At 45.4% G+C, this 23,142-nt stretch overlaps 1 protein-coding gene across 1 annotated transcript; it reads right to left on the bottom strand.

The window, feature by feature from the left end:
* Positions 1-8,474: 8,474 nt before the first annotated feature.
* LOC145816895 (uncharacterized) lies at positions 8,475-10,171 on the bottom strand. Its single transcript, XM_082912721.1, has 2 exons — positions 9,196-10,171; positions 8,475-9,104 (listed from the first exon to the last, which is right to left on the bottom strand). Exons 1-2 carry the CDS (start codon positions 9,631-9,633, stop codon positions 8,475-8,477), a joined length of 1,068 nt encoding a protein of 355 aa, XP_082768847.1. The 5' UTR covers positions 9,634-10,171.
* Positions 10,172-23,142: the final 12,971 nt, after the last annotated feature.

Here is a 23,142-nt window from a genome sequence, read left to right as displayed (position 1 = left end):
TACACTACACCAGCACTACAGACATAAATACTACACAGGATCTGAACTCCTCAAAGATTCTCTAACAGCTCTTTTTATTTTTAATCAATTTTCTGTAGTCCTGCAAGTTGTCATTGAAGTACACATGAGTAAAAAAAGAGTAGCAAACCTGATTGGAAAATGAGCCACTGAAGATGAGATGAGATGTCAATATTGACTTTTCTAACAGCTCTTTTGGAAAATTCTACCAAAAGTTGTTTTTATGTATGATACATAAAAAAAAAAATATAAATCTTTAGATTTAAATAAGATAAATGCTAGTCATTGGATGAATCAAAAGTAGAACTAGATAGAAAAAATAAGGTGATTTTTTAAAAAGTAAAGTAGTTTTGGTTAATTTAAAACATAGTAATAATAATAATAATAATAATGTTAACTTTCCATTTGCTACAAAAAATATTTACTATTTAGTATTCACTCACTTACTGAGAGGGTGATTTATGCTCCGGCGTTGGGCCGAGGTATAAACCGAACAGGTTGGGGGCCCAGCAGAGCAGTGGGCCGAGATGATCGACTGTTCACCCGGAGATGGGCTACCAGAACTTGGGCCGGGCAGAGTTTGGACTATGTGCTGCCCCGAACCGTGCAGAAGGTGCTCGGCCAGGAAGTGACCGGTCAGACCAGGATGCTCGGTCCGAGGATTGTCGAGATCAGACAGACCGAGAGGCCGGCGCTCGGAAAGGCGCGGTCAGCCGAGGTAGTTGACTGACCGGCGAGAAGACCGACCAAAGGAGGATCCCGGGCTAAGCTTTGCCGAGATGCCGCCTAGCCCGGTCCTTCATTCGGTTATCCGGTCGGGCGCATAAGGTATGAAGCATGGTATGACCGAGGTAGGGCAGCTCGGCTGCCGAGCTCCAGCTATGCTGGCAGGCAGTTGAGAGCAGGTGATGAACGGCATGGTTTAAGCTGACAGATGGGATAGCAGAGCCACGTGTCAGGAGATGACAGGGAGTGGATATGGGGCACAGAAGGTATATAAGCCTGTCTGCGCCCCCCATACGCGACAGACGAACACTCTGTAAGAAAATCCTTACACTCAAACACTCTCTCCCTTCTCTCTATTCCCTCTAAGGTGTGTGCTAACTTGACCGTCGGAGGGTTTGTCCGGCCACACACCGCCGGGTAGCTCATCCTTATTGACTCGCAGGTGATCGGACATCGACGGAGCTCGGAAGAAAGGAATACGGGCACGCCGGAATATTTGCTCCCCGTACAATTGGCGCCGTCTGTGGGAAATCTTGACAGACAAAACCTTGTCTTCCAGGTTCATCTGATCGCCGTCCATGGCGAACAACGACGAGTTCCCGTTGTCCGCCATCGATGGAGCCACCCCGGAGTATACCCGAAGGAGAGAGGGACCACCTGCCGTCCATCCAATGGCTGAGTTGGGGACGCCCACTGGAGGATAGTCAGGAGACGCGCGGGATAAGCGCGGAAGGAGTCATGGGCATTCACGGAGTCCAGACGGTCACCGGCGGAGAGACTCACACGCCAGGCGACTGGAAAGCAAGTTAAGGGACCAAGACGCTGTCATCAGGCGGATGGCGGCGGAGATGGAGGATCTTAAACGGCATGTCAAAGGGAAAGGTGTAGCTGGAGTGGGAGACCACAGTTAGCGCACCCTATCCCGCCGTTCAGGCGGACAGAGCCAACGACATACTCAGTCCATATCTATCACCAGAAGTTACCAGGTTGGTGATTCCGACGTGCGTGCAGAAAAGTCCAGCGCGCAAGACAGCACCTACAAACCCTCACGTCCGGCGACGACGTCGAGGTATTCTTATTCAGCTCAGTCAGAGGACTTACGGGCAGTATTAAGGGAGCGGGCTCGCCGGCGCGAAGCTCAGAGAATACCTGCTTTCCAGCGGCTCTCCTACGGGGTTCATGCCAGCGAGGAGGTCGGAATGCCTCCACCCCGCCAGGCAGTGCCGATATTCGAAGATACAGACTTGGCAAGGTTGAATGCCACTCCTTTCTCCCTGGAAATAGAAACAACGCCGCTTCCAGCGGGCTTCCATCAGCCTAAGTTCACACTTTACGACGGGAAGACCGATCCGTACATGCATGTGAGCCACTTCCGACAGGTTATGGCCGGACATCGGCGCAATGACGGACTTATGTGCCTAATCTTCCCGTCAAGTTTAGGCGAGCTGGGCTTAAAGTGGTTCGAGAGGTTGCCGGAAGGGAGTATACAAAGGTGGCATCAGTTGGCCGAGGCGTTTGTCACGCGCTTCAAAACCAACACAAAAACACCAAAGGAAGTTGATCACTTGCTGAGTGTCAAGATGGAACCGTGCGACACACTGAAGGCGTACAATTCAAGGTATTGGGAAACCTTCAACGAGATCTTAGACTGCCCGGTCAACCTTGCTATCACGCAGTACAAGCGCGGTCTCCCGGTCGGACATAGACTGCGGGACTCGCTTACCATGCACCAACCGACTTCCATGGGCCAGCTCATGCAGCGCATCAACGAGCACATCCGAGTAGAGGATGATGCGTCGGCTTCCACCGTGAAGGCCACTCCGGTCGGAACAGACAAGAAGACAGCAGGCAAGGTGCACGCAGTTGGGCAAGAGTCCAGCCGCTCAAATGACCGGGCAGAGGAATCAGACCGAGGTTCAAATCGAAAAAACCGGGGTAGAGGACGTCGGAATGACCGGGATGACTACCCCCGTGATGACGTTGAGGACGCAAACAGGAGAATGAAGGCAAGGACTGGCATAACCACGGTCTTTAAGATTCCAATCTATCGCATACTTAGCGAAATCCGAGACGAGGAGTATGTCCGGTTTCCTGCTAAGTTGGGCGATGGACAAAAGGGGTACAACCCGCGGTATCGTTGTACGTTTCACCGGGAGAGGGGCCACCGGACTGAGGATTGTTTGCCTTTGCGACAACATTTGGAAGAATTGGTTGCGGCCGGGCATCTGGACCTTTACATTGATGGCGGAGTGAAACCAAATCAGGCTCCGGTTGATCCCAGGGGACAGGACGACCGAGATGCACCACCACAAGGAGTCATTAATGTCATCCACGGCATCGTGGAACCGGAGCGTGTCTGCGAACTCCGGGGCATGATCAAGAAGGCAGAGCACATGAGGGAAGTTTTGTCAGTACAGCCTGCCATCAAAAGGGGGAAGACAGAGGAGAAAGACGTGATCAGTTTCACCTCAAGGGATTTAGAGCGTATCCAGACGCCGCACAACGATGCTCTTGTCGTAACACTACGCGTCAAAGAATTTGATGTTAGACGGATCTTGATCGATCAGGGAAGCTCGGTCGAGATCATGTATTATGATGCGTTCAAACAGCTCAAACTTCGTGAGACAGACTTGGCACCGGCCACTTCGCCACTGGTTGGATTTAACTCGCAGCCGGAGTGGCCATTGGGAAAGATTATCCTGCCGGTCAAAGCGGGATCCGTGGTCCAGCAAGTGGAGTTTTGGGTGCTACAAGTGCCTTCAACATACAACCTTATCCTTGGAAGAGGATGGCTTCACGCCATGCAAGCCGTAGCATCGACCTACCACCAGGCGATGAGATTCCCCTCGGCTATGGGGGCAATCGAGGAGATTTGGGGTGATCAGGTCATGTCCCAGCAGTGCTTCGTGGCAGTCAACGGGAGCCGGGCTGCCAAAGGATTCGTTCAAATGATCGAGGGACCGGAGGACCAGAGTGTCTTGGATGATGTTGGCACCAAAGTAGAAGACAAGGCAGTTGAAGAATTAGTTGAGGTGCGGATTGATGCCGAGCAGCCGGACAGGTTCTTCTTGCTCGGTTCAAGTCTCTCGGCCATGGAGAGAACCGAGATGATCGAATTTTTAATGGCGAACATCGAAGTCTTTGCATGGTCGCCCTATGACATGCCTGGTCTTGACCCAAGCTTTATCTGCCATCACCTCAATGTCTTCCCTGGAGCAAAGCCAGTCATCCAGCGAACAAGGCGATCGGCGCTGCATCACGCCGAGGTAGTAGCAGAGGAGGTAAAGAACTTGCTTGAGGCACGAGCAATACAGGAAGTGCACTACCCTCGGTGGATTTCCAACACGGTAGTGGTGCCCAAGAAAAATGGAAAGTGGCGAGTTTGTGTCGACTATAAGACAGTCAACCGAGCTTGTCCAAAAGACAGCTTCCCTTTGCCGCGCATTGACCAGCTAGTGGATTTGACGGCTGGACACGGTCGGCTCAGTTTCTTGGATGCATACCGCGGCTATCACCAGATTGCCATGCATGGGCCTGACCAAGAAATCACCTCTTTTACGACTCCAAGGGGACTCTTCTGCTATCGAGTTATGCCCTTTGGTTTGAAAAACGCCGGGGCAACCTTTCAGAGGATGGTGACCAAAATGTTCGCTCCTTTGCTCGGCCTGACAATGGAGGCTTACATCGATGATATGGTGGTAAAGAGCCGACATGAGGCACACCATCTGTCCGACTTAGCCGAGATGTTCGCCATTCTTAAGAAGCACAAGCTGCGCTTGAACGCCTCGAAGTGTACCTTTGGCGTGGGATCCGGGAAATTTTTGGGATTCTTAGTCACGAACCGAGGCATCGAAGCAGACCCTACTCAGATCAAAGCCGTGCAAGAATTGAAACAACCTAGCTCGGCTAAGGACGTACAGCATCTGGCCGGTATGGCCGCCGCGCTTAATCGATTTATAAGCCGGTCATCAGATCGCTGCCGCCCTTTCTTTCAAGCATTGAAGTCAAAATTCTCATGGGATGACGAGTGTCACCGAGCTTTGGCTGAGCTCAAGGATTATTTGTCTTCCCCGCCGCTGTTGGTTACACCAGAGCCCGGTGAGGAACTCTACCTTTACCTTGCCGTCTCCCAGCACGCAGTAAGTGCGGTGTTAGTCCGGGCTGAAGGAATTAAGCACCTCCCAATTTTTTACGTAAGTAAGACCCTTCTGCCGGCTGAGACGCGGTACTTGCCGCTGGAAAAACTAGCGTTGGCACTGATGATGGCTTCGAGGAAATTGGCACATTATTTTCACGCCCATACCATCGTCGTACTGACCGAGTTCCCTCTCAAGGCCTTGTTTGAGCGCGCAGACTTTTCCAGCCCAATATTAAAATGGGCGGTCGAGTTGGGACAGTTTGATGTGAAGTTCCAGCCGCGCACCGCAATCAAAGCCCAAACCTTGGCCGATTTTGTTGCCGAGTTCTCACCTGGCACTCATCCGGTATGCCCGGTCGTCATTGCCGGGGCAGATGATGAGATGCCCACAATGCCAACCGAGGAACTACTATCTGCAGAAGGTCGCGCCGCGGAGTTAGCGCGCACCATCGAACTTCCCTCAGTTTGCACGGTAATATCTCCCGGTGTCGCGATGACGGAGTTGTGTATCACCAACCCATCCACTCTGTCCGGTACCGCATCACCAAGGGGGGAAGGAATGGTTCCACACAGCTTAGAACTTGATGATACGCCTACGGACTTGGGCATTCTGAACCAACTTGCTGAGTCCGGTGCCGAATCCTCAAGGGGGGAAGGAATGGTTCCAGGCAGCTCAGAACCTGCGGCCGGCTTCACACCGCAACCTGGTGTTTCGCCTACGGACTTGGGCATTACGGACCAACTTGCTGAGTCCGGTGTCGAATCACCAAGGGGCACTGACTTTGAACCGGTCAACACCAAACTTGACACCGCACAGCCGAGCAGTTGTGATCCCATTGCCCTTCGCAACTCTCAGGACCCATCTGACTGCTGGAAGCTTTTCGTGGGGGACATGTGGAAGCTTTTTGTTGATGGAGCGTCCAACCGCCATGGTGCCGGCCTAGGTATTGTTCTTATATCCCCGGACGGCCTAACCATAGAGCATTCTATCACACTCGGCTTCCCGGCATCTAACAACGAGGCTGAGTACGAGGCGCTTCTTGCTGGGCTCAAGAGCGCAATCCAAATGAAGGCTGCCGAGCTTCTGGTATATAGTGATTCCCAGCTTGTGGTTAATCAAGTTTCCGGGATTTATGAAGCGAAGGACGACAGGATGGCGAAGTACCAAGCTCTGGTCAGGGACCATATCAAGCAGTTTGAGGCAATCAGAGTCCAGCAGATTGGCCGGGAAGAAAACAGCCGGGCTGATGAACTCGCCGGCCTCGCTTCCATGGTAGATAGCACATCTCCAAACCCCCTGTTGATTGACTTTCTTCCGCGGCCAAGCATTGAAAACGCCGGGCAGACGGATGTACTCTGCGCCGAGCTAGGTCCTTCATGGATGGACCCATTGATCTCGTTCCTCAGAGACTGGACTCTTCCAGCGGACAAGAAAGAAGCACACAAAATCCGGGTGAAGTCCGAGCGGTTTTGGCTCTCTCCATCAGGCGCGTTGTATAAGAAGTCCTTCACCGGTCCTTATCTCAAGTGCGTGCACCCGAACAGTGTGGAGGCCTTCTTGTTTGAAATTCATGAAGGCAGTTGTGGCAGCCACGTCGGGGGACGGTCCTTGGCTTACCGAGCTATTTCGCAGGGATACTGGTGGCCGTGCATGCAGGCCGACGCCCAAAAATATGTCCGCAAGTGCGAGAAATGCCAAAAATTCGCTCATCAGATCCACCAGCCTGCCAGGGAACTTCTTCCCCTCACCAGTCCTTGGCCTTTCGCCATGTGGGGGCTAGATATAGTGGGACCGTTGCCAACAGCACCGGGCAACCGGAAATTCTTCATCGCGGCCACAGATTACTTCACAAAGTGGGTTGAAGCTGAGCCCTTGGCAACCATCAAAGAAAAAGACGTGAAGCGATTTGTCTGGCAGAACATTGTCACGCGGTTTGGCGTCCCCAAGATTTTGATCTCTGACAACGGTACCCAGTTTGACGGTCGCCTATTCAGAGGATTCTGTGAAGATCTAAAGATAGAATTCTACAACTCCACCCCGGCCTACCCGCAGTCCAATGGTCAAGCCGCAGCATCAAACAAGACTATACTGGATGGGTTGAAGAAACGGTTGGAAAAGGCTAAGGGCAAGTGGGCTGAAGAATTACCGAGCGTCCTTTGGGCATATCGAACAACCCCGCGACGTTCGACCGGGGAAACTCCATTTGCTTTGGCTTATGGCATGGAGGCGGTCATACCCTTGGAAGTTGAAATGCCCACCCTCAGAACTGAGAGTTTTGAGCCCGAGCTAAATGCCGAGGCTATTGCCTTGGAGTTGGACTTAGCGGAAGAGCGCCGGGAGAAAGCCCTCATCCATGTTGCCGCTTACCAACAAGAGCTCTCCAAGAAGTATAACAAGACAGTGCACCCCAGACTGTTCAAAGTTGGGGATTGGGTTTTGAGGAAAATTATGGGCAACACCCTGGTGCCAGGAGAAGGCAAACTAGGGGCAAATTGGGAAGGACCTTACAAGATCACTGGTCTGGCGGGCAAGGGGGCTTACCACTTGGAGGATCTAGAGGGAAGAGCCATACCCCGGCCATGGAATGCGGCCAACTTGAAATTGTATTATTTTTAAGCTTTTTACTTTCCTCTTTTTTGTAAAGCAATTTTTTGGCTTGCAAAGCAGAATGTAATTCTTTTTGTCAAATTATAGAAGTCATTTTGCATTAGCACTCGGATTGTTCTTTTAATGTTTAAAACCGAGATGATTTGCTCCGGTTGGAAGAGTTGGTGTTTTGTCCAACTTAGTATTCCCAACCGAGATGATTTGCTCCGGTTGGAAGAGTTGGTGTTTTGTCCAACTTAGGATCCCCAACCGAGATGATTTGCTCCGGTTGGAAGAGTTGGTGTTTTGTCCAACTTAGGATCCCCAACCGAGATGATTTGCTCCGGTTGGAAGAGTTGGTGTTTTGTCCAACTTAGGATTCCCAACCGAGATGATTTGTTCCGGTTGGAAGAGTTGGTGTTTTGTCCAACTTAGGATCCCCAACCGAGATGATTTGCTCCGGTTGGAAGAGTTGGTGTTTTGTCCAACTTAGGATCCCCAACCGAGATGATTTGCTCCGGTTGGAAGAGTTGGTGTTTTGTCCAACTTAGAATCCCAACCGAGATGATGTATTCCGGTTGGAAGAGTTAGTGTTTTATCCAACTTTGGATTCCCAACCGAGATGAAGTACTCCGGTTGGAAGAGTTGGTGTTCTGTCCAACTTGGGATTCCCAACCGTGATGAAGTACTCCGGTTGGAAGAGTTGGCGTCTTGTCCAACATGGTATCTTGTCCAAACTTAGCAACAACCGAGATGGATATTTCGGTGCGTGAATTTGTTTTGTTATGCTCAAGTGCGTCGACCATGTTATGGACTCCGGTCGACCAAGTGTTCAAATGATAAGTCATACCGAGATAGTTTGCTGAAGACGGAATTAATTACTACCGGGCAAACACTTAGCGAAAATTCAAAATTTTTCATTGATAAAGAAATTCATTACAAAAGGTGGGGACAAAGCCCGGTTACATCAAGTGTATTGAAAGCAAAAATACAAAGAAAAGAAACCTAAACTAAGGGGGAAAGATTGGTGAACTCATCCTCGGCAGCATCAGCATCAAGGTCAACAGCTTGGCTTGCTTCTTGGGCGCCGGGCTCATCGTTGCCGGGCTGTTCAGGCACCTCGGCCTCTTCTTCCTCAGAATCTGTGTCATCCTCTCCATCTTCAAGTCCTTCCTCGGCCTCCGCTTGAAGCGCAGTAAATACATCATTTGCATATGGCACGAGGTAGACCGGTAGTGAAGCTTTGGGAGGATTGGCAAAAACGTCGGTGTCAGAGCCCTGGCCGAGGTGTTCACAGGCAGACTTCCAACCGGCCTTGAAGTAGATGTCTTGTGTTGCAAACACCTGCTTCTTATAGCTCTCCTCGGCCTCGTTGAACCCGGCCTTGTTGGCAGCCCGGCAAGCCTTCTTCTTCGCCTTCTTCAAAGCGTCAACCTCGGCCTGAAGCTCACTTTGTTTTTTCTCGGCTGCACCCAGCTGACCGAGCAGTCTATTATTGTCATGGTTGGCCATTTCGAGAGAAGCTTTAGCCCGGCCGAGCTCGGCTTGGAGGCTTTCAACATGGCTCGCAGTGTCGTTGGCTTTCTGCCTAAGCCGGTGGATGCGCTCTAGGACCAAATGTTGTTTTTGAATGGCCTGCACAAAGAAGCATAATACATCAGAAAGGGGACCGAGCAAGAAGAACCGAGCAAACACTTGTGAAATGTTAAAAAGAACGCCGACTTACCCTGGCCATCGACTTCACAGAAGATTTTACCAGCCGGGTGTCAGGGACGTGGTCACTGCCTACCACGTCGCCCGGTAGGAGAAATGCTTTGGAGAGATCGAAGGCAAGCAAATGTTCTTTGTCTGCCTTGACCGATGCAGTCGCCGGGATGTCCTGTCCCCGGTGCTTCAGCTGAGGACGCCAAGCGGGCACGGGAGCAGGAGTTTCAGCAGGATGCTCGGTTGTCAGCTCGGTGACGAGCTCGGCGGAGGGATCTGTCCTTGGTCTTTTTCCAGCCCGGCGCGCTTCTCTGGCAGATTGCACGGCAGCTGGAGCTGGAGAAGCAAGGGCTACAACGGCAGCACTCGATTGACCGGCAGCCGGGGAACGGGTGGTGACGCTCGGAATCTCGGCTGAGGTCGCGGTTAGGAGGTTTTTGATCCGAGATCTTTTGGCCATTTCTTGCTCGTCGGTTAACCGGATTAATGGGACGTCTGGTAGGGTTGGATCTGGAGGTGGCGAAGGAGCTCTGAGGAAGTCAGTTACTCTACTCCGACGCGGTGCAGAATATCTGTAGGTGGGTGTGTAGCCGAGCAATTCGTTGCAGTCTCGGTGACGGTACCTAAGCACGGCCCGAATTGCCTCGACGTTGGGGAATTGGTAGTTGGCTTGCAAGGCTTGGATAGCTGCAAAAGAAACAGGGAAACCGGTTAATAAAACTAAAAGAATAAAGTTAACCGTGCAAATTTGAGTGGCTTACATGAAGAACCGAAGTCCTTGCTTATGAACCAGCCCGGCACCTCGGCTGTTTCGTAGGTGCCGGACACCCAGAAGAAATCATCATCGTGCATATCTTTGTCCGGGGTGCCGGTTACGATTTTTTCCTTGCCCGGTCTTATTTTTAAATAGTAAGCTAGGCCGTCACCGGTGTGGCCCATTGTGTATTGCCTCAATATCTCGGCTAGGCCTAAGTTGGTGCCTAGCCGTTGGTTCAATTCATGTACGCCGTTGATTATTCTATAAGTGTTGGTGGACACTTGGGTTGGCGCTAGCCCGGTACGGCGTAAGAACTCGGTAATCAGTGGGTTGAGAGGGAAACGAAGGCCCCCTTCGACAATGGACAGCACGGTGAAGGGGCATTCCTCCCTACCCCAAGGCGTGGTCTCTTCTTCGGCCAGCTCGAGATGGACATCGGCCGGGACGCCGTAGTCCTCTCTGAAAGCGGCTAGCGCGGCCGGAGTATCCACAAGGAAGCGGAACTTCCCCATTTGTGGCCGACTTACTATAGCCCGGTTGATGGGTTGGGCATGGTGATAAATTGCTGCAGCTCGGTCCTGAGAGGTTCAGGAATGACAGGGGTCCCCTTGGACTCTGCAGGAAAAGGATGGCAAGTGTAAGTGTGTGGTTTCGTAAAGGGAGCTAGACTTCAGCTCGGTCGGTAAGGGGGCCAAACTACCTCGGTTGTTTGATTAAGGAGCTCGGTCGCCCAAGCAGACCTGATGTTAGCCCGGTTGAGCGACCAAGTCCTTTGATTATCTCGGTTTTTGCCCCGGTTAGAACAAACACGTTGTTTGCCCGGTTTGGCTGGCTTCTTGGATCAAAAAAAAGGTCCAGAGCCCGGTTCACCCCAGTTCTTCGACGTTCTTCAGGAAGACGAAGAACACCAAGAACATTGGGAGGTTTAGAATGTTTTCTATTGTCTAAGCCCTAAAAGCTATGTTTTCGGGTCCTAATGTGTGCAAAATAAGAGTAAATAGCAACATAAGAGAGATTGGACATCTTACCTGTGAAGGGCCGAAGGTGTTCTTCCCAAACACGAAGAATGGCAGGATGGCAGTCGAGCTTGGGTCTGAGAATCGACAGAGATGGATGCAGCAGTAGAGGAAAAATGGAACTGGGGGGGGCAAGTTTGTATAGGCGTTAGAGACCGCCCAAATTCAAATTCTGGCAAAAACGGCGGGTTGGCTGCCCGATGACCAATGGCAGACCGCCACGTGTCACCATTTATGGCTTTGGCAGGACTGAAGCGACGGGTTGAAAAGACGAAGAGCCAACCGAGCTACTTTCAACGAGAAAAGGTCAGCCGAGGAATATAACCGGTCAAATCTGCGGACAATTGCGTCAACTAGCTCGGTCGAAGCTTGGCATCTTGACGACCAGATAAACGTTATCTCGGACGAGGTGAATAATCCCAGTCACGCTTCCGCGGACGGAATTAAGGGGCAATTGAGAGGGTGATTTATGCTCCGGCGTTGGGCCGAGGTATAAACCGAACAAGTTGGGGGCCCAGCAGAGCAGTGGGCCGAGATGATCGACTGTTCACCCGGAGATGGGCTACCAGAACTTGGGCCGGGCAGAGTTTGGACTATGTGCTGCCCCGAACCGTGCAGAAGGTGCTCGGCCAGGAAGTGACCGGTCAGACCAGGATGCTCGGTCCGAGGATTGTCGAGATCAGACAGACCGAGAGGCCGGCGCTCGGAAAGGCGCGGTCAGCCGAGGTAGTTGACTGACCGGCGAGAAGACCGACCAAAGGAGGATCCCGGGCTAAGCTTTGCCGAGATGCCGCCTAGCCCGGTCCTTCATTCGGTTATCCGGTCGGGCGCATAAGGTATGAAGGATGGTATGACCGAGGTAGGGCAGCTCGGCTGCCGAGCTCCAGCTATGCTGGCAGGTAGTTGAGAGCAGGTGATGAACGGCATGGTTTAAGCTGACAGATGGGATAGCAGAGCCACGTGTCAGGAGATGACAGGGAGTGGATATGGGGCACAGAAGGTATATAAGCCTGTCTGCGCCCCCCATACGCGACAGACGAACACTCTGTAAGAAAATCCTTACACTCAAACACTCTCTCCCTTCTCTCTATTCCCTCTAAGGTGTGTGCTAACTTGACCGTCGGAGGGTTTGTCCGGCCACACACCGCCGGGTAGCTCATCCTTATTGACTCGCAGGTGATCGGACATCGACGGAGCTCGGAAGAAAGGAATACGGGCACGCCGGAATATTTGCTCCCCGTACACTTACTATTTGTTATGAATAAACTTACTATTCAAAATATTACATGCTAAACAGGTCACCTTCAATTTTTAAAAATTGTGCCCTCTTTTATATTTTAAATTTATAAAACTAATAACACACTATATTTATCTATTTTCCCTCTATATTTTGTTTTGTTATGATTTGTAAAAAGTAAAATATGATATGTAAGTATTAATTTATTAAAATTTGTTAAAATTTACTAATTTTTTAAAATAGTTATTATTGTGAAAAATTAATTTTTGATATAACATTGAAAATAAATATAAAAAAATCGTAAATAAAATATTTTTAAATTATAAGTTATTTAAACTTAATTTTAAAAACATTAATTTAAAATAGTTATTATTATTATTATTATTTTTACCTACAACACTTCAAAATAGTAAGTACTATTTAAGGGTTTGTTTGGTAATATTTATATTTATTGTTTTCTATTTAAATATAATTTCATTAACTATTAACTTAAGTTTGCTTAAGTAGTGTCTTATTGATTGATAAGTCATGTTTAATTAAGTAGTAAATATAGATTGATTGAGGAGTAAGTGAAAACTTAATAAATAATAACTAAAGTCTAGTAGAGTAGTAAGTAAAAATTGGAATATCTCATTGAGTAATAACATCTTGTATGGTAGACCCACCAGGTGGCTAAGAGAATGTTGGGTTGATACAAAAGGACATGTACAATCATTTTGGGACTCAGCGTAGAGCGCGAGTCGTCGATGGTGACGCAGATGGTGCTTTGGCTTACTATCAATTGTGATAGTACTTTTTTTTATTAACAAAAAAAACTTTATTTGTCATGTCCCACTTTTTATTACTCGGAATCTATTACCGAACCCTTATTATACATTCAATTTCAAAGTTAGCATACAGAAGCTCATAATATTCTCAAGGAATAAATCAATGGGATTCTCTCAATCGAATAAAAGAATGCAATATGAAATACAATTAAAGAAATTGCCCATAGGCTTACATCATTGGAAAAAAAAATCAAGGAGAAGGGTGTCACCCTTTTACATCAATGGCATTTCGCCTACACATGAAGAGGCCCCGTGGCCAACACATAAAGAAGATCCAAAATCTTGTAGTACGTCTTGATAATCACCTGAAAAAGTTTCAACAACGTGGGATGAACATATAGTCCAGTAGGGATCTCAACATAATCCTCAACAATAACAACTTACAGATAGCTATGATCATGAATGTTAATCTCATACCATATAAATAATGTGACATTTTATAATCAAAGTATACATATATACACGTTATTCTCAAAATCATTCTGTTATTTAACAACACCAATTTCCACTTTTACTACCCTTTCCCAATGAACAACTCTTACCCATTTCCATGTTTCCATTCGTGACAAAATACTCATAATATCCACTTTATTTTTGAAAACATGTTCACCAGATCCAATGCCCTCATGTATTTAACAATTCAAAATAAACACCCAAGTCTGACTCCACACATTCATTGCATCTCAACCTTACGGTCAAGTTTAAGAGATATTAACAATAATTCATTGCTGGTAGGCAACTCCCTCAACCACTCTCAACACGTTCAAATATACATAAACATATCTACACTACACATAAGACAATTCAACCTTGCTGAATCATGATCTTCACAACATATAAAACACATAACCAAGTGATGCAAGAATAACAACAAATCTCCGCTCTACTTGCCTCAAGCACAATAAGCCAATGATTTCATCTCTCAACAACAACATGCCAATTTACCAGATACCAGTTGGAAGGGAATGGTACCTCTGCTCCATTTTACCAGGCGCTAGTTAGAAGGGAATGGTACCTCTGATTCTCAGCGCAGCCAATTCTCCAGGCACTAGCTGGAAGGTAATGGTACCTCTGATTCTCAGTGCATTACACCCTTTCGACCATCACTACATGATAAAGTACAACTAACAAATGCAATGCATACACGCAACCGCAACAGAGTGCAACCAACTCAAGCATAAAACATACACGTGACCATTCAACACGACAATGTCATCCTCCACCGATGACCAAGGACAAAACCTCTATGAGTTTATTTTTCAACGCATGTGTTTTAGCAATTCAATTCTCATGAGGTTTGAAGTCCAACAATCAACCACAAAGAAGTAAAGCATTAGTGATCCAAACTCAAGTAAATTTCTGAAATTTACACAATGTTAGTCTTCCATTCTACCATTTCAAAATTTATTACCTTATTCTTCCACATTAATGTTCTCCACCCTTTGCCTGAATCCATTTATTTCATTACACCAAAGTATAACTCACTCAATTTTCTTCATTTAAAATAAGGGATTTCAATCATGGCTAACGAGGTTATAATTTACACAATCTCTATTTAACGGCGGTGCACCCGAAAATATTCTAATCTCATGATTAAAATATCCTTTTTAACAAACAACAAAAACTTCAATTTATCGTGTTTAAATATGATCAATCCAACACGAGTCAACATTTCAACCCAAAAACTCAATTTATTTTTAATTCAACTTCTAAATCATTAGTCACGTTTCTTAAACTCATGACATCATTATTTTACATTGTTAACCCCTTTTTTATATAGTAGGCATTACTACCAAATTTAGGGCTTTGCCTCTCTAATCATGAACATAATGAATCACACCCCAAAATTAACCCATCACCAACCCATCTCATGAAATTTCTATCTCTACACCCATACCTTATACCTTCTACCATGATTTTCGAAAATAATACATAACAACATGGTTTTATGCAATACAAACTTACCACATGTCTATCTATAGGAGAAGCATTGAAGAAAATCATGGATATCCGTACTTCATGCTTGTTGATGAAAGATAAGATGAAACCCTAACTTCAAGAGGAAAGAAGCTTTGGATTTCCACCACCCAAGTGAAACCCTAGCTTTAGATCTTCAAGATTTGGAGGAAGGTGATGCTGATCTTGACCCAAAAACTTGCAAAATCAAAGAGTCTTAGTGTGTGAGGAAGTTTTCTAGAGAAAAGGGGGAGAAAAATAGGGTTTAGAGTGAGAGAGAGATGTGCAAAATGTGAGATACATTCGGACCAAAATGAAATAAAAAGTAGAGTTTCGGACTGTTCGAGCTCCACACGTGCGGCGCCCTTGCCCGCTCGTGTGGCCCTGCTCTGCCGCTCGTGCGGCCCATCTCTGCAGCTCGTGCGGCCCATTTCAGAATACACGCCCAGGAGATTCAACCCTCACCGCACGTGCGGCCTAGCCCACCACTCGTGCAGCCCCTCTCCGCACGTGCGGCCCTGGCCCAACCACCCAAAATTCTCGCTACGCTCTCGAGCACCCCGGAGCCGACCCCACACCTTCCGAAACAAGTGAAAACTTAGAACCGAGACAACCACAACAGAGGAAATTTCAAGAAGAAATTTTCAACGAAAACTTACCCTGCATTTTTTTAACGACGATAACTCAAATAGACTTTCAAGAGTGTAAGGCAAAACACGCGCTGTCATCACATTATTGATGAAAGAATCAAGATACAAAACAAGATAATCATCAACAAAGCAGGGAAGTGTAGAGAGCATCAAAGCTAACCTAAACAATCCCAACTAGGTTGGCACCGCAAAGGAAGCACAATCATATGCCAGCACTTGTCCTAAGATTGGTGAGGAACCAATCAACAAAGAAACGAGGAAATAGAAAAGAACAAACAACACCTAAGAGTAGAAACAACCACACAAACCAGCCAATAACAACAATACAAAACCAGTGACAGCATAACCACAGACCACTGCAACTAGAGCAAACGCCCCTATGACATAGCCGAAGACAGTAGTTCAGAACAATTGCAAGATTACAACACCACCATGTTCTCCAAAACCACCCTAATTAACCCAAAGTCCAACACCCACTAACCCAATTATCTTCCAAACTGCTGCACAATAAACACCAACTCATGCATTGAGTAAAGCAATCTACAAACTCTATTTTACCCCAGACTGCAACTCTTCACAATATCAATACACTTAACTCCACCAACCTAGAGTACTTTCCATAAAACACATACACAAACATGAACCACCATATAGGCCATAAAGTAGCCAATGCATCAACAACCCTAATACAGCTGCTTCAGACCAACACACAATAGCAAAACACCACTACCCTACAGTTAGACCAGGACAACTGCCATGCTAACATTTAAACCAAACCAAAATCAGCAACATCAATAACACCAATACAGCTGTAATAGGGAAGCACACACCAATAACACACCACTACCAGAGCACAACATTTCTTCAAACACATACCACCCAAAAATCAACACACCACACACTGCTACATATACACTGATAAAAACCAACCAAAACCAACAGTAAAGGGAACCACTACCAGCAACAGGCTATAGCAACACAAATCATCAACTGTAAACAGCACCACAACCTCAGAGGCAACTACGGATCAGACCCAAATTAGAGATGAAATCATGAAATGAATACATGCTGCCAATATGATGATTCTTAACCTAATAAGCCACTCTGACTTTGATTAATTCAGATATAGCCTCCAAATTTGGTTGAGCTTCCCTAAATAAACACTCATTCCTAAGCCTCCATAAAGACCACACCACAGCAATAGGAATGGCATTCCAAATCCTAAGTTCTTTCTTCCTGAACTTGAACCCAAACTACCAATAAAGCAACTCAATAACAGAACCAGGGGAAACCCATTGAGTTCCCCACCAAGCAATAACATCAAACCAAACCTTCTAAGCAAAAAAGCAGAGCAACAAGATATGATTAATATTTTCAGGAGCAGAATTACAAAATAGACACAAGGAAATAGAATTACCTCTCAGCACACCAATTCTATGGAGGAAATCAGCAGTCTTAAGTCTAAATTTCCACACTAGCCAAAATAGAAATTTGGCTTTTGGAGGAGCAAAATTATTCCAAATAAATTTTGATAACTCCACAACATGACCCTCATCAGCTTGAAGCCACCCATACAGAGATCTAACTTGAAAATCCCCATAAGGAGAAGCTAACCATCTAATATGATCCTCACTGTTTGCCCTCAATTCAGGACCTTTACCTAGAATTCCTCCTCTTCCCAAGCACGAAGGGGTCTTCTAAAATTCGAAATCCACCTACCATTGGAAACCTTTTCATCAACATACCACTTTAAAGATCTAAGAGGCTCAACGGATAAACCAAAAATCCTAGGAAATTGATTCTCCAAGCTTGATTGACCAATCCACTTATCATACCAAAATAAGATCTTACTGCTATCTCCAATAACAAGATTGATATTACCCAAGAAATATGTAACTACATTTGGCATTAGAGTAGCCACAGACATTACATCTCTCCAAATCCTAAACTCATATGTCAAATGTAATAACCCGACCCTCATATCTATTTCTGGTATATTTTCGGTCCTTTATTCTGTGCACTTAATTTCTTACTGTGAAATTTCATGTGAAATGAGGTTTAATTAAGCAAACGTATGAATATTGATTCATATCTGTTTAATAAGGAAGTATCTGTCACAATTAAAATGTTGGGATCAGAAATTGAGAGCCTTAGAGGCTTGATAATCCAAAATTGACTTTACATTTGAGATCAGCATAATTTTTAGGTAATAATAAGCATTTCTGTGAAATTTCAATTTGGGATGATTAAACGATTGATTTTTGTCCTATTCACATTTTATATATATATCTATGTACCAATGCTCTTTAAACATTTTGACTAAGAAGCTTCATTGAAAAATATCTCCTAAGAGAAAAGCTTAGAGAAGGGTTTGAGAAGTAGGGGGAGAAGATCATCAAGAAGGTTGGGAATTTGAAAGACTCAAGCCTAAGGTAAATTTATTCATCACCTATGATTCTTCTTTTGAATTTGAGAGGGATTCCTCACAATCATGTGACTTAGGGTATGAGAGGGAAGTTAGTATTTGATTCTTGTTTAATTTGGATCATGGTTTATCACTTTGGGTTTTGGAACTACTTTGGTGTTATATGTATAGGAAGCTACACTCTATTCCTTCTATTGACATGCTTGAACTCAATTATGTGGATATGGCCATGTGTGTGTATATGTTTATGTGTGTATGAAGTTAGAATCTCATGAATTGAGTTATGTTTTTGGTTATGGAATAAAGATCTAGTTGATATTTAGATCATCATATGTTGTACCTCCTAATTACATGATTTTTGAACCTTGTTTTAGCAATTAAAGGATCTATTTTGGACCTTGTTGATGCCCACAAAAAATTGGATTTTGTACGAATTTCGGACTGTCAAACAGGGGCCAGGCCGCACTTGCGGAGGTCATGGCCGCCCGTGCGGAAAAGAGGAAGAAAACTGGATTTGCATACTGTTTTTGGCTGCTCGAGCGGAGAAGGGGCACCGCACGGTCCATGTCCGCACGTGCGGAGAGGACGGCCGCACGTGTGGCCCAAGTTAGGAAACTTTGTCTGCTCCGTTTTACGTGCTCGTCCCTCGGATATTTTTAAAATATGTATTTAAATCCTTTTTGATATCTGTAAATTCATGTGAAACAAAGTGAACCCGAAAAGGATTAACAAAGGAAAAGGAAATAATTCATGAGTTGTGTATGTATGCAAGACATACTCCAGGAAGGACTAACGCTTCGCCACAATACAGTGAGTAACAGTACTATAAATGTACAATTGTTTATCGTTAATAACTATTGTTATTAACATTTTGTTCCCCATAAATAATTACGTTAACATGTATATTGGTTGGAAATCGGTGTGAATTCATGTAACGCTAAAGGAATTGTGTGCATCGGTATCACTCTGGAGTTACTTCATTCTATAAATTCTGCTTGGCCAATGGCCGTTCTGTAAATTCTTCTTGGCCAATGGCCGTTTTGTAAATTCTGTTAGTCCGATGGTCGTTCTGTATATTACTGGGCTTAAGCCACTCTGTTTAAAAACTGGGCCTATGGCTGTTCTGGAAATAATTACAAGATAAAGTTAATGATATGCCTCTGCAGTTACACGCTTTATCATTCAAGATAATCATTGATTGTTTAGTACTATTATTCACTAAGCTTCGCTCACTCTGTATCTTGTCTGTTTTTGTAGGTAATCAACCTGGGAGCCAGTCTTAATTCCTAGGGCTCGTCTATCTTTTGTCAACCTCAATGTGTCCAGGCACTTAGGTGGAGCCGTCTCATTTTTGTGGAATTTTGTCAAGCTTTGGCTTGTATTCTAATTGCCTAACTAAGGTTGAATTGTATATAAACCCTTGACCCTCCTATGCTTTTGTCATACGCCCAATCTTGGAGGAGGGTTTGTATATGTAAATGTACTTAACTGGTTCCGCTGATGCATGTCACTGTATGTTTACTCGTTTATGCAATGTTATGATCCTGGCATGGTAGTGGTAGCTCAATGGATGTTATTTTATGTTATTGTAGGATATTTATGCTTCTATTCAGGCCCCATATGATATGTATATCAGGTTAAGTGTCTGTTTCTGAGTAAGTCATGCCCGAACTTTTAGGGGCGAGTTTGGGGTGTGACAAGTGGTATCAGAGCACGAGTTGCTATCTCACACACGGATCCATTGAGCCTTAGGATGTCGAGAAAAGATTTAGACATCATGCATAACATTCTGAAAGTATATGGAAGATCGATGGCAACGTTAGATGTATTCTGCTAATGCTAACAATTTTGAACTATGTTTGTTATATGTATATAATTGATTGTTATGCAGATTATGGTGAGAATAAGAACAGAAGACCCGGAAGATGCCACTTCTGCACGGTTGGACAGGATGGAGAGAATGATTATTGAAATGGCAGAAACCTTACGGCAACAACAGCAACAGCCACAACCGCCCCCACCATCGGTACCTCCACCCATGGTACAAGATTTGCAAGCTGAGGACAGAACCATTACACTCACAAAAGAGTTTCAAAAGATGAAACCACCATCCTTCAAAGGAGGAATAGAACCAATGAAAGCCGAGGCATGGATGTTGGGAATAGAAAAATTGTTTAAAGTATTTCCCTGTACCGAGGCTCAAAAAGTGAAATTGGCTGCCTTCACTCTCGAAGACAAAGCACGAAGGTGGTGGATGCTTACGAGAATTGTGCATCAGGGGTTAACGTGGGACAGATTCTTGGAATTGTTTTACGATAAGTATTTTCCTCAGAGTGTGCGAGACAAGAAGGTGACTGAATTTGAAACTCTTCGACAAGGGAACAAGATTGTAGCGGAGTATGAAGCTCAATTTGTAGAACTCGCTCGGTTTGCACCTCATATGGTGGATACGGAATATAAGAAGGCACAAAAATTTGAAAGGGGATTACGGAGTGCTATCCTGGATAAAGTCAACATGTTAAAGCTACCTACCTATGTGGATGTGTTGGAGAGGGCTGTTATAGCAGAGAGAAACCTTGCTGCTCAGAGTCGGATTTCTAAATGGAGAGGAAAGAGGCAGAATAATCAATTATCAAGGAGGTCGAGTGCTCCACCAAACAAGAAGAAAAATTCAGGGATCTCCAACACTACCACTTCTACTCAAGATTCAGCCCCAATGTGTTCAGAATGTGGAAGGAGGCACCGTGGAATTTGTCACCGATTATCTGGAGCATGTTTTCGATATGGCAAAACGGGTCATTTGGTAAGAGATTGTCCTCAAATGAATCAACAGAATAGCAATAAAACTGTTACAAGTTCAATAGGATCTGCACCAGCTTCCAGCACCAAGTCGGCTGCCAAACCTGTTAACAATAAGGACACCGCGAGACAAGGCAGGGTGTTTGCATTGGTCTCGGGAGATGTGCAAAATGCGGCGACAGTAGTGTCAGGTACTTTTATTGTTCACGGTCATTCTGCTCATGTATTGTTTGATTCTGGCTCTACCCATTCCTTTGTGTCAAAATTAGTTGCTCAACATTTAGATAGATCTGAAGAAGTATTATCCTATATGCTATGTGTGTCCTCACCCTTGGGGGATTCTATGATCTGTACCTCTATATATTTTGCTTGTGAACTCCTCATTGGGGATGTCCGGGCCTATGCCAATCTATTACCTCTTGATATGGTTTATTTTGATATTATTCTGGGAATGGACTGGTTGAATGAATATGGTGCCACTATAGACTGTTTAACTAAGCAAATCAGTTTTCATCCTCCAGGACAATCAGAGTCTACTTTTCAGGGACAGGGAGTGACTTCTCCACCTTATTTGATTTCTGCATCAAAGGCATGTAAGTTAATTCAGAAAGGGTGTCAGGGGTATTTATGCAGTGTTTTGGAAGGGCCAATGATGAATGAGAGTACTGACATGATTCCAATGGTTTGTGAATTTTCGGATGTTTTTCCGAAAGAATTACCGAGGGAGTTGGTGAACCGTGAAATTGAGTTTACAATTGAAGTAGCGCCGGGAACTCAACCCATTTCCAAGACTCCGTACAGAATGTCACCAGCTGAAATGAAGGAATTAAAGGTTCAGTTGCAAGATTTACTTAATAAGGGGTTTATTTTCCCGAGTGTTTCTCCATGGGGTGCACCAGTTCTGTTTGTGAAAAAGAAAGATGGAACACTCCGATTATGTATAGACTATAGGGAGCTTAATAAAGTAACAATCAAGAATAAGTACCCATTGCCGCAGATCGACGATTTGTTTGACCAGTTACAAGGGGCACAGACCTTTTCTAAAATTGATTTACGATCTGGATATCACCAATTGAAAGTTAAAGCTGATGATGTTGAGAAGACAGCTTTTCGAACCCGATACGGTCATTACGAATTTCTAGTTATGCCCTTTGGAGTTACTAACGCACCAGCAGCATTCATGGATTTGATGAACCGAGTCTTTAAGCCTTATTTGGATGAGTTCGTGGTGGTCGTTGTTGATGATATCCTCATCTACTCGAAGAATGCAGAAGCTCATGGGAATCATCTTCGCTTAATCCTTCAAACACTCCGAGAAAAGAAACTGTATGCAAAGCTAAAGAAATGTGAATTCTAGCTACATGAGGTGGCCTTTCTAGGGCATGTTATAACAAAGGATGGAGTCTCTGTTGATCCACATAAAATTGAGGCGATCGTGAACTAGCCAACTCCTACCAATGTGACTGAGGTGCATAGTTTTATGGGCTTAGCCAGATATTACAGGAGGATTGTTCAAGATTTCTCCAAAATCGCTGTACCCGCTTACACAATTGACTCAAAAGGGAGTTGCGTTTGAATGGTCAGAACAGTGGGAATCTGCTTTCCAGAAATTGAAGACAAAGTTGACTACAGCTCCAGTCCTTACTTTACCATCTGGTACGGAGGGATTTGTGATCTACAGTGATGCTTCACATAAAGGACTTGGTTGTGTGCTTATGCAAAACGGAAGGGTTATCACTTATGCCTCTCGACAGCTTAAACCCCATGAGAAGAATTATCCCACACATGACCTGGAACTAGCCGCAGTAGTTTTTGCTTTGAAAATATGGCGGCATTATCTCTATGGCACTACTTGCGAGGTGTACACCGACCATAAGAGCCTCAAGTATCTTTTTACGCAAAAGGAGCTGAATATGCGACAATGACGATGGTTGGAACTTATTAAAGACTATGATTTGCAGATCCATTACCATCCTGGTAAAGCCAACACGGTGGCAAATGCGCTTAGTTGAAAGAATGTGGGACAGTTGGCAAATCTATTTACGGAGCAAAAGGAATTGATGGGTGAATTGGACAAAATGGAGGTAGATCTTGTGATGCATGAACAGGGGGCCATAGTGGCAGCAGTGATAGCCCAACTGACATTACTCGAAGATATCAAACTACGTCAAATGGAAGATGGAACTCTAAGGAAGATATGTGATGAGATGGAGACAAAACCGAAATGGGGATTTACTTTGATGGATTCTGTACTCAAATTTCAAAACTGAATATGTGTCCCTAATGTGTTAGAACTTAAATG

This window comes from Camellia sinensis, chromosome 2 (genome assembly GCF_055761805.1).
Source record: "Camellia sinensis isolate YWXY chromosome 2, ASM5576180v1, whole genome shotgun sequence".
Lineage (NCBI taxonomy): Eukaryota > Viridiplantae > Streptophyta > Magnoliopsida > Ericales > Theaceae > Camellia > Camellia sinensis.
This window is presented reverse-complemented; position numbering and strand designations above follow the sequence as displayed.